Source organism: Sardina pilchardus, chromosome 19, assembly GCF_963854185.1.
Source record: "Sardina pilchardus chromosome 19, fSarPil1.1, whole genome shotgun sequence".
Classification (NCBI taxonomy): Eukaryota; Metazoa; Chordata; class Actinopteri; order Clupeiformes; family Clupeidae; genus Sardina; species Sardina pilchardus.
Genome location: NC_085012.1, coordinates 8,814,476 through 8,826,975, shown reverse-complemented (window position 1 = coordinate 8,826,975; position 12,500 = coordinate 8,814,476). Strand labels below are relative to the sequence as shown.

Sequence of the window (12,500 nt, the reverse complement as noted above, 5' to 3'; positions counted from 1 at the left end):
AGTGACTGGGGGGAAAAGCGTGACTTTACACAACTGTATTTTATAGCATAAATGAGGAGACAATAGAAACAGCAAATGTTAACATGATGACAATTGTTACACTTGATTGTGAAACCGTCAGCATAACGTAAGGGTGAGGCTAACCAGGAAATTGGTTAACCTCAAGAACCGATGTGGCATTTCCTTTGAAATGAAACTATTGTAGACAGGAATACAGCCTTAAGGGTTGGGCTTCGATTCCATGTCTAAATAGCAGAATAAACCAGAAGTGATATCATTACAGTCTGAACAATTGGGAAAACATAGAAGAGAGAACAGAACACAATATTTTGTTGGTAACACTTTACTTGGATAGTCCGCCCACAGAAAGTTTACAGATATCAGGTTTGGTAGGTAATTGTTGTTGAACAATTTCTGAGAGTTAACAGATCATTTGTTGATAATCTGTGGGTGGACTATCCAAGTAAAGTGTGACCGTTTGGCCGTGCCAGCTAATAGCCTAATAGTTCGCATTTGAAGAGACTGCACCACTGGGCAGCAGGAGCCATAGGTAAGTAACCAGATCTGTGTGTGTTTTGTTTTGTGTTTAACTAGGTAAGGTTTCAGCGAATGAAAACCATAGGCCTACCTTAGACCAGTGTTTTGTGTGGTCAGTGGCAACCTATCCTTAAGGTCCGCAAGCAGATATTATAAATTATTTTATTCATTCATATAGCAGCCTACTACTGTATGTGTTTCTTAAACTGTCTATGTGCAACTCCAAAGTTGTGAGTTTGTATATGAGTTGTGTACAGTAGGCTATGTCAAGCCAAATAGTATTATTGTAACTGTCTGGTTAGTCATGACACGCTTCAAGAGGCCGATCGCTTTTGCAATAGGCCTACTGCCTATGGCAGTTTACACTTTTAATTAGGCCTAATTTTTAAAATGTGGGAGATAATATGGAATATGATTAGCTTATAGAAGTAGGCTATCATCAAACTGTCAAGTCACAAGGTTTTTGTCTGCTTTGTTTAGTTCAAACAAGGTGAGGTTTCAGCTAATGAAAACTATAGATAGCCTAGGCCTACTAGATCACGTATAGCCTACTTTCAGGTAGCTTTTGTAGATTCTAGAATGTTCCAGAGCGGTAGAGAAAACAGAGTTGCGACACTCCGTTAAGAGACCATGGGGAAAAAATTGCTGCGCTTTCTAATGCCAGTTTCTGGGTTATGGAAGTTTGGGAACTTCGAACGGCCAATCTATTTTTCAGAAGTCAATGATTTAATTGATTACACCCCCCAGCATCCAGAAATACATCCCACCCTTCTGCGATTCAGCACAGGTAGCTTACTGAACTTTTAATCGTGTGGCTGCAACGTCAAAGAGTGTCACAACTCTATTTTCTAAGACAACCTGCCCTACCTACCTCCATTAAAGATGATCCCGTCCAATTGTCAATTTGTTTAGCACATTTTTAAGCACATTTTGGGAATAATCAATTGACCATTAGGCATATTTGGGATTTGCTCTGCAGGTCAATCACTAATCCAGCATGTATTTCTTTGGAACTGAGTAAACAACTGCATTTAAAACCTTTGTTTACAAGATTGGAGCTGGGTGTTCCCTGGCTACATTTACAGTGTACTTAACTGTTCCGTACTACAGTAGTCCTATATACTACTGTACCACTTGGCATACCCACCACTGAGATCACCATTGTGTATGCTATATCCTTAAAGCAACACTAAAGAGTTTTTTGCACCTTAACTGCACTGTAAATTACTAGATCGGGTAGCGGATCTGTAGTTCGGTGGTAAAAACTACAAGTTTGCCTTACTTCGATGTTGCAATACATCATACTTTCATAAAATCATGGAACGTAGGCTACTCTACCTTGTCTGTGGACATCATTCGGCCTATTTGCAAAGCTGGTGCTGAATAATCAAATAACGTGTGTGCGACAGAGGAAAAGTGCTTAGTGTTGCATATGGTTGTGTAATTATTATCCCATTAAACTAAAGTGAAAGCCATTTGTATATCAACTTATCATCTGTTTACTTTCCTCACTGACACAGAAGAAAATGAAAAAATCAGCACCCACCTTTCAGAAGAAAGGAGAGGTAGAAGATGTTGAGGGGACTGACAGACAAAAAATGAGAGAAGATGATGGAGATGAGAGAACAAAAGGTACTGTGCCCAGCATGACCTGATCACACTCAAACCTGATTAGCTTATTACCACAGAGATGGAACATATAGGCTTAATAGTATAAGTATATAGTATAAATATATATACTTTCTTGATCCTGTAAGGGAAATTCGGTCTCTGCATTTATCCCAATTCGTGAATTAGTGAACACACACAGCACGCAGTGAGTACACAGTGAGGTGAAACACACACTAACCCGGAGCAGTGAGCTGCCTGCCCAACAGCGGCACTCGGGGAGCAGTGGGGGGTTAGGTGCCTTGCTCAAGGGCACTTCAGCCGTGGACTGGTCGGAAATCGAACCGACAACCCTCTGGTTACAAGCTCAAAGCCCTAACCAGTTACCACGGCTGCCCCAATAATGTTATAATATAAGATGCGACATCCGTACATGATGGTGAAATTCTGCCCACTGTGCCCAGCATTGGATTGACACTACACCTCTGTGCTGTACAAATTCACTAACCTGATCACACTCACACCTTTTTAGCTTATTACAACAGAGATGTACAGTATGGAAGCTACAGTATAGGCTCAATAATGTCAGAATTAGGGCTGTCAATTGATTAAAAATGCAATCTAATTAATTACATACTCTGTGATTACTTAATTTAAATTAATCGCATATATAATTTTTGCTGTGAAAGTATTTAAAATATTTAAATTCAAATCAATCAATGAATAATCAGTATAGATCTAATATGCTGAGTGAATGAAGTCAAAAGTGCTTCGGGAAGATTTTTTTTCATATTCAAGGCATTTCAGGCCACAGTTATACCCTAGGGAATTACCACTACCACTACTTCAATGTCAACACAATTTATTTGCATTGATGTGGTACTTTAGAGTTGATGAACTCCGGTGATATGTAAATTCCTTGCTGCAGACATTGCAGAGGACTTATCAACACTTTATTTTTATCAACACCATCAGGCCATTTTTAAAAGTAAATGTTCCAATCCATGATCTACTGTAGGCAGTGCATTCTCTTCTCTCTCCTTCAATTTACACTCTAATGGTTACTGCCTAGAACTGCTCCGGGTCAAAGGTCATACGGAATCAATTAATCCGTGTTATTATTCAATAGTCAGTTATTTTTTCTCAAATTAATTCACCAAAATTAATCAGTTATTTTGACAGCCCTACTCATAATATACGTAGTATTACTGTAACTAAATTGTGTTAAACTGATTCTCATACACTACTGCACTCTCTTTGTTTGGAGGTCCCATCGTGGCTGACAAGGATTCTCTTACACAAGCAATGCAACCTCCCATCCTGGCTGAAAAGGATTCTTCAGTGCAGGAAATGCAACCTCCCATCCTTGCTGAAGAAGATTCATCTGTGCAGCCCTTGCAACCTTGTACATTACCTTGTGGTGGGAGCAGTCTACAATTATTATATCCGTTATATGACCTCTTGTTTATGGTGTTCTAATTGCTCTAACCTACAGTACAGTGATGAAATAATCAGCATAACAACACTTAGTTTATATACTAACACCCTACTCTGTTAATGTCTTCTTCTCTGCAGGTCCAGTGCTGGCTGGAGAGAATTCTTCAGATATAGCACACAATGAGACAAAAAGAAAGAGAGATGATGATGATGAAGATGATGATGAAGATGAGAGAAGAACAAAAGGTAACTGCCCACTGTGCCCAGCATTGGATTGACACTACACCTCTGTGCTGTACAAATTCACTAACCTGATCACACTCAAACCTTATTAGCTTATTACAACAGAGATGTACAGTATGGAAGCTATAGGCTCAATAATGTCAGAATTAGGGCTGTCAGTTGATTACAAACTTAAAGGTTGGGTACGGAATTAGCAAAACGGACGGCAGAGTTTGAACATATACAACCTCAAGTCCCGCCCTCCATGCACGAGCGACAATTCAAATGCGCAGCGCGAGAGCGAGCCAGGCTAAATGAAATGCCATCCTGGCGTCTACAGCACTATGAGCTCTAGTCTCCATACAATCACTCACATCAACTTCCCCAATTACATTCTTTAGGCTATTCACCTCCAAAGGGTTGTAGTACATATGGTTCAGTAGCCATAGGTGTGTATATTTGAACAGAATCTGGTTTGTTCTTACCAGGGCGATTATCTCCTGAAATATCCGAGTTTAGTGCTGCCCCGTTGGTTCGCCTATTCCACCGTAGCTCCAAGCTGTTAAGTTTCGATTTCATGTTTACAGCACTCTTCGTGTCATGGTAAAATGTAATTTTTGCTACATAGCTTATTTATTGCGTGGGTGATTGAGTTTCCGTAGGTATCCGCTGCCTTAGTTAGTTCGTATAGAAATGAAGTGACACAACAAGAGGGGAACATGGACGTGCAGCAGCAAGGCAGTTGGTTTCGTTTCAGCACTGACTCGCGGTCACCAGCTTTCGAAAGGGTCGCGCGCGGTGGGGAGGGGGAGTAGGAAGAGGAGTAAGACGTTAGATTGACGATCGAGCTGTGAAATGATGGTATGGGGTGAGGAATTCTATTGGCTGGAGTTTTTCGAACCCTGCCCGTTCCGCAGATGATTGACGTGTTTAATTTCCATTTCAGTGCTTCCAACTTAGTGGCTATAAGTGGGTTAGGAATAGGATTTCAAGTGATTTTGCAAAAATGGCCAAAAAAGCTCATTCCATACCCTACCTTTAATTACATACTCATTCATCTAAATTAATCGCATGTAGGCCTAACTTTTTTGCTGTGAAAGTATTTTAAATATTTTAATTCAAATGAATCAATGAATAACCAGCATATGACCTAATATGCTGAGGAAATGATTTCAAAAGTGCTTCATGGTGTTAAACTGATTCTCATCCACTACTGCACTCTCTTTGTTTGGAGGTCCCATCGTGGCTGACAAGGATTCTCCTGCACAGGAAATGCAACCTCCTATCCTGGCTGCAGAGGATTCTCCTGCACAGGAAATGCAACCTCCCATCCTTGCTGAAGAAGATTCTTCTGTGCAGGAAATGCAACCTCCTATCCTGGCAGAAGAGGCTTCTACTGCACAGGAAATGCAACCTCCCATCCTGTCTGAAAAAGATTCTTCTGTGCAGCCCTTGCAACCTTGTACATTACCCTCTGGTGAGAGCAGTCTACAATTATTATATCCATTATATCACCTCAAGATAAACATAAACTCTATTGTGAGTTACGATGATAACTGTGTCTGTTCTCCTTTCAGACCAACGCATGGACCAAGAGATGTTCATGCAGAAAGTTCATCCTGCTAGAGCACAGTCATGCTCTCTGTCTGAGCTGGGGACTCGACCATGCACAAGTAGCCCTCTGCTTGAGCTACCAAGCGCTGAGTTGGTGGATGATGACCCCATCCCCCTGCCCTGCGCACAGACATTGAGCACTGGTGGAGCAGGACAACCTCCGAGCTCTCCCGACACACCATGCAGCAGACGGAGCACCCCACACCCCTCCCCAGTCCCCAGTTTTGCCGGGTCCTCTGCCCTTAGTGAGTATTGCAGACTTGTTTCCTCAATATAGACCTAGGTAGGTCTTTTAGATCTAACAGTGGGTAATTAGCTTGGTTACAGTTGATTCCATTGATTCCAACAACACTTAGTTTATATATTAACACCCTACTCTGTTAATGTCTTCTTCTCTGCAGGTCCAGTGCTGGCTGGAGAGAATTCTTCAGATATAGCACACAATGAGACAAAAAGAAAGAGAGATGATGATGATGAAGATGATGATGAAGATGAGAGAAGAACAAAAGGTAACTGCCCACTGTGCCCAGCATTGGATTGACACTACACCTCTGTGCTGTACAAATTCACTAACCTGATCACACTCAAACCTTATTAGCTTATTACAACAGAGATGTACAGTATGGATGCTATAGGCTCAATAATGTCATAATTAGGGCTGTCAGTTGATTACAAACTTAATTACATACTCATTCATCTAAATTAATCGCATGTAACATTTTTGCTGTGAAAGTATTTTAAATATTTAAATTCAAATGAATCAATGAATAACCAGCATATGACCTAATATGCTGAGAAAATGAATTCAAAAGTGCTTCAGGAAGATTTTTTTTTTCATATGCAAGGAATCATATGGAAAAAAAAGGTAATACGGAATCGATTAATCTGTGTTATTTTTCAATAATCAGTTATTTTTTCTCAAGTTAATTAATCAATATTAATCAGTTATTTTCACAGCAATAGTCATAATATAGTATTACTGTTACTAAATGGTGTTCAACTGATTCTCATACACTAATGCACTCTCTTTGTTTGGAGGTCCCATCGTGGCTGACAAGGATTCTCCTGCACCTGCACAGGAAATGCAACCTCCCATCCTGGCTGCAGAGGATTCTCCTGCACAGGAAATGCAGCCTCCCATTTTGGCTGAAGAAGATTCTTCTGTGCAGCCCTTGCAGCCTCCCATTTTGGCTGAAGAAGATTCTTCTGTGCAGGAAATGCAACCTCCTATCCTGGCAGAAGAGGCTTCTATTGCACAGGAAATGCAACCTCCCATCCTGTCTGAAAAAGATTCTTCTGTGCAGCCCTTGCAACCTTGTACATTACCTTCTGGTGAGAGCAGTCTACAATTATTATATCCATTATATCACCTCAAGATAAACATAAACTCTATTGTGAGTTACGATGATAACGGTGTCTGTTCTCCTTTCAGACCAACGCATGGACCAAGAGATGTTCATGCAGAAAGTTCATCCTGCTAGAGCACAGTCATGCTCTCTGTCTGAGCTGGGGACTCGACCATGCACAAGTAGCCCTCTGCTTGAGCTACCAAGCGCTGAGTTGGTGGATGATGACCCCATCCCCCTGCCCTGCGCACAGACATTGAGCACTGGTGGAGCAGGACAGCCTCCAAGCTCTCCCGACACACCATGCAGCAGACGGAGCACCCCACACCCCTCCCCAGTCCCCAGTTTTGCAGGGTCCTCTGCCCTTAGTGAGTATTGCAGACTTGTTTCCTCAATATAGTCCTGGTAGGTCTCTTAGATCTAACAGTGGGTAATTAGCTTGGTTACAGTTGATTCCATTGATTCCAACAACACTTAGTTTATATACTAACACCCTACTTCTCTGCAGGTCCAGTGCTGGCTGGAGAGAATTCTTCAGATATAGCACACAATGAGGGGACTGAGAGAAAAAGAAAAAGAGACGATGATGACGATGATGAAGATGAGAGAAGAACAAAAGGTACTGCCCAGCATTGGATTGACACTACACCTCTGTGCTGTGCAAATTCACTAACCTGATCACACTCAAACCTTATTATCCTATTACCACAGTTGCTGGGGTACTGTATGTTTGAATTATGCTTTAGGAAATAGTTACAAATTCCTTTTTAAAGGAAGATAACCAAGCCATTCCCAACCCTAGCAGTTTACAATGGAGTTAAACAACTTATCATGTCTGATGTCTCTAATTTACAATACTGATATAATGCCTAGAAAATTTAATTTTGAGGAAATTATCAGTGCATGAAATTTGCAAAACATATAAAATGCTAAACAAACTTTTACTTGGAAAGTTGGGGGCAGAGGAAAATCTTGGCGGGGTTGATGACAGTTGAAAAGTAGTGAGGACTTTTATTTACTTTTATTGTAACAGTTGTGGGCAGAGGAAACAGTTGAACAGGGTCTGTGGTCTTAAGAAAGCCAGATTGTATGCTTGTTAAGCTTGTTAATATCTCAAAAAAAGTTGACCGAAATGTCCTTTGACATTGTCACACAATGTCCTATGTCACAACATTTGAACCTAGTTTCTATGTTAAACGGTTGAAGCTGAATTGGATGCAGAAATTCTGGTTAGGAGAAGAAGAAGAAAACTTCGGCTAACAGAACAGTGCATTTTCATGCATTGTAATAACCACAAATTTGTTAGCACATCAACAAAATGTTTTCACTAACACCTTTCTTTGTTGTGTCTGTGTCGTCTTCTTATTTGAAGGTCCCAACCTGGCAGATAAGGATTCTCCTCCTCCTTGTACATTACCCTCTGGTGAAAGCAGTCTACAATATATATATCCACCAGGAACCTCACCTAAAGATCAATATAAAGATCTTTATCACATAACAGAGGGTTTTCAATACTTGGACCTTTCAAAAAAGTTAGATTCTATTTCAATTTATCTACAAAACCCATTAATGTTTCCTGAATATGTTAATCTGAGAAATTACCAAAATGTATTTCCTAAACATTCTATCGAAACACGCTATGGAGATAGTTTGAAATATCTTCAAGGAAAAAAACAGTATGCATGGGCTGTTCTACCTAGAGATAAGGATTTTCAGGATTTATTCTTTAAGCTCGAAACTCCTGTGAAGGACACAACATGTAAAAAGAATGGCTCCAAATTTGATTCAGCAAATATAAAACACAGTGAGGAATTACTTATAGGTGCAATTATTAAAGAACTTGAAGAGTCCAAAGCAAAACATGAAGAATTGTACATATTCTCTACATATAATCCTTGTTTAGGTAGAAAGGGAGGTCACCCACCTTGTATGATAAGTTTAATTATCCTGGCAATTAATTTAGGCAAACAGTATAAGATAACAACACGCATTGGTTTCAGTGAGTTTTTTGGTCCATCAGGAGATCTTCAAAACTCCATTCCCTCATATGCATTCTGTAATTATCCAATTCCACAAGAAACCCCTGTAAATGAAATGGCTAAGCTCAAGCGGAAATATGATCAAGAGCTATATAACATGTTACTCCAGTCCAGACCTAGTCAAGCCATCATACAAAAACTTGGTTCTGAAAAAATAATTTTTGAATTCAAAACCAATGTATTACAAAAGTCACTGAGAGATAAAATGTATAAAAGTAAAACCATCACACCACATGAAATAAAAACATATATAGAAGAAAAAATACAAAACAATTGTAAAAAAATAAAAACATTAGACGCAACCTTCTCTGAACTCATAGACATGGGAAATAGAATATGCTCTGATTTCCTTGGAAATGATCCTCACAAACTTAAAGATACCTTTCTTAAATGCTGGCAGGATGATGTTAATAAACTATTTAATCAGTCATACAGAAAAAAGATGAGTACACATATCAATGAGCAATATGTAAAATTTGTAGTTAATAACATTAAGGATATTGAGCACCACCCCATTATAGAATATGTGCCGCGTGAGGCCTATAGAGTGGAGCTGTGATAGTTGAGGGCAGGATAGATAGATGGAATATAGCAATAGAATATTTTACAATTAAATAAAGATAAGACTGAGGTGGTTGTGTTCGGGAACAAAAAAGGAAGATTGAAACTCGATGCCTACATGTAGGGCACTTCAGACTAGAACCTGTATCACAAATCTTGGTGTAGTCATGGATAGGCGTCTTAGTTTCAGGGATCACATTAAAACCATGAATACATCAATATTTTGGCACCTTAGAAACATAGTTAAGATCAGAGATTTCCTGTCTGAGAAACTCATCCAAGCCTTCATATCAATTTAGGGTTGTCTATTGCAATGTTCTTTTCACTGTTCCTCAATGTTCTCTGTCAACAAAAACAAAGAAAAGATGGCACCTCACTCCAGTCCTCAGATCTTTGCACTGGCTCTCAGTTAGAATTTAAAGTCCTACTCATTGTCTAGATACTTAATGTCTAAAATGTGTAGCAGACATGTTTGCTCCATATAAATCTGAGGTGTGATCAAATTTGCCAAACAGTAGCAAATGTTCATGACAAACAATTTTTTCTCTGATCAGTTGGTATATTAAAATGATTTGATTAAACATTCCATTAAAACAGTAACACTTTGTCCGGCTCCACTGTATGTTTGTGGAGAACTACCTCCTATACTAGCAAATTTGAAAGTACTGTACCTCTGGTAGGCCTATAGATCTATTGGTAGTGCCCGGAGTCAAGTCTAAATGGTGTGATTATTATGCTTCCCACTGTTGGAACCTGCTCCCAATGGACACCAGATCTGCCATAACAACAGCTTATTTTAACAGAATTTATGAACAGCATGTGCATTTTGTTTTGTTTTGTCTTTTATTTAGTTTCATTTTTGCTTTCTTTATATTTTATATTTCGTCATTGTGCATGATTGTGTGTTGGGCAGTAAGCTTAAGCTTTACTTTACTTAAGATTCATTTCTGTCATTGATTGTGTCTTTTTCTTAAAGCTCCATTTTTTCCTCGCCATCATTATTGGTGTCTGTATGCTTTTTAAAAATATTTGATATAGTAAATCTGCATGTGGCCTAAATATCCATGAAATTGGTTTTAACAAAAAATATTCAACCCCCATTCAATCAAATCCACCTCACTAATTCATAGGGGGTCTGATACCTCTGGTCTACACAGCACCTTGGTGCCAGAGACCCAGAGAGCATAAGTGGGGCTCAGATGGCTGAGTGTAATGGTAACTGCATATTTCTATTCTCAGCACAGAGATATGCAGTGAGTAAACCTGATTTTCAGACGCCTAAAAACACAAGCTCACAATAACCCTGAAACTTGTAACATACAGTACATCGACAGATGCAACCTGGACACATCATCAGTGATGTTACCTGGGGGTCACAGTGTGTTTCGGGTCTTTCAAGCATCATACACTCTCACCCAGGTGACCCAGCTGGGGTTGATCAGGCCCTAGCTTGTGTCCTAGTAGCGCTACCGCACCCATGATTCTCCTCCTTAACCACAGCCACCTTGAGGCAACCTCTGCTGCCTCCGTGACCTCCTTGATGGCCCTTCGCTTACTGGCCCCTGTGATGCCCAAGATGTTGTAGGCCCTGCAGAGAGACCTGCGAACCCTCTGCATCCCACAGGGCCGGCCCAAGCCTTTATGGGGCCCTAAGCAAAATTTCATTTGGGGCCCCCCATACCACTACCTCAGCACCAGATGCTTCATCATCCCATAGGCTACACTGTGTGTGTAACATACCCACTATCATTACCATCATTTGTAATTTGCTTACATCATACCGGTGTCATTCTGGCTGTTTTTAACATTACCAGAGTAGCAAACTCACAAAATTGTTCTAATTGTTTTGCATTTTTAAATAGAGTGGGGTGTAAATGTGTGCAAAATTAATTATACTATTTGAAAGTAACATCAGCAGACAAGACACTGTATTTACAGTAACAAGTTAACCAGTTTAATTTCTTTAGTTTTTCAAATTCAGAACAGACGTTCAAAGTTGTGCAAAATGTGCAATATGGTGGTGGTGTGGTGTGGTGTGTCTCGTCTTCCAGCTTCTTCTTTTTTCTTGTCTCGGCTCCAGAGGGATAGCTCCTTTTTTGAGACATAGTTAAGTGGCAACGAACTTCCACTTCACGTTTCACATGATGACCGACAACCACGCCAGCGGTGTATGATATCTGCATGCCCAACGGTGGCAGCAACCAACAGCAGGAATCAACTTTGAGAATAGGCCTATAGTATTTTGCGAATTGTGAAAATAAAATGCAAATCACATTTATATGTGTAATACCATCTCGTTTCTATTATTCAATGATATTTTTTATTTTTACTTTTAAAAAGATATATATTATCGTGATCTTTTGGTGCTCTTGGGGGCCCTCTGGTGGCGTGGGGGCCCTAAGCGACCGCATAGTTCGCTTATCGCTTGGGCCAGCCCTGGCATCCCACCTCGATGGGCTCACACCGTGCTCTCCACCCGTTACTCTGGTACTCCTCCACTAGCTCAGCATATTTTGCCCTCTTCTAATAAACTATTACTGTAGGTTGTTAGAATGCTCATCTCACATGTACAAAGTGGTGAGTTTGAATCTAGGGTGGAACTGTATTGCACATAAACTAACTGACCAATTAACTCATCACAAATACACTAAGTAGTCAGCAAGTGATGATACAGCCAATGAAAAAATGCAAAGGAGAGAAAGTTCCAGGAGTGATTGATGGGTTGTGTAGTTACCTCAAGTTCAGGATATCCTTTAATTGATATGTAAAACACCAGTCCCATAGAGCCGGCATATGAGGAGACCAGTATATACTGTATATGATTAGCAGCAGTGTGAAGTCTTACTCTGGAAATTCAGAGTTCTCGCGAGAACACAATTTCAATTGTGTCTGCAAGATACTCGGGCAACGAGCAATGATGCACGTTACGTTTACCCCAACCATCAGGGGAAAGCAATCAAATCGGTGTATCTGATAGGCGGGCCAAAGGCGAGCTAGCTGATGATGACAACGCTGCATCGTTCAAAGTCTGTAAACATTGGTCGTAGTGTTATCCAATTACGTTGAAGTCCGGAATCCGTCAGAGTAAACATTGGTCGTACTGTTACTGTACTGTTACTCGTACTGTTATCCAATT

At 40.1% G+C, this 12,500-nt stretch overlaps 1 protein-coding gene across 1 annotated transcript; it reads left to right on the top strand.

Annotated features, from left to right (window-relative positions):
- The first annotated feature begins 280 nt into the window (after positions 1 to 280).
- On the top strand, positions 281 to 9,964 carry LOC134066247 (uncharacterized). The gene is made up of 11 exons (XM_062521508.1): positions 281 to 550; positions 2,058 to 2,169; positions 3,413 to 3,565; positions 3,721 to 3,828; positions 5,039 to 5,281; positions 5,382 to 5,663; positions 5,820 to 5,927; positions 6,457 to 6,750; positions 6,851 to 7,132; positions 7,273 to 7,383; positions 8,137 to 9,964. The coding sequence occupies exons 2-11, from the start codon at positions 2,064 to 2,066 to the stop codon at positions 9,360 to 9,362; spliced, it is 2,913 nt and encodes a 970-aa protein (XP_062377492.1). The 5' UTR covers positions 281 to 550; positions 2,058 to 2,063; the 3' UTR covers positions 9,363 to 9,964.
- Positions 9,965 to 12,500: the final 2,536 nt, after the last annotated feature.

Excerpts from the sequence above, each read along its gene's own strand:
- LOC134066247 (XM_062521508.1), top strand. The coding sequence starts at position 2,064 with ATGAAAAAATCAGCACCCACCTTTCAGAAGAAAGGAGAGGTAGAAGAT. Across the intron at positions 5,928-6,456 it reads AGATGAGAGAAGAACAAAAG|GTCCCATCGTGGCTGACAAG; the intron begins GTAACTGCCCAC and ends CTTTGTTTGGAG. Across the intron at positions 6,751-6,850 it reads ACCTTGTACATTACCTTCTG|ACCAACGCATGGACCAAGAG; the intron begins GTGAGAGCAGTC and ends TTCTCCTTTCAG.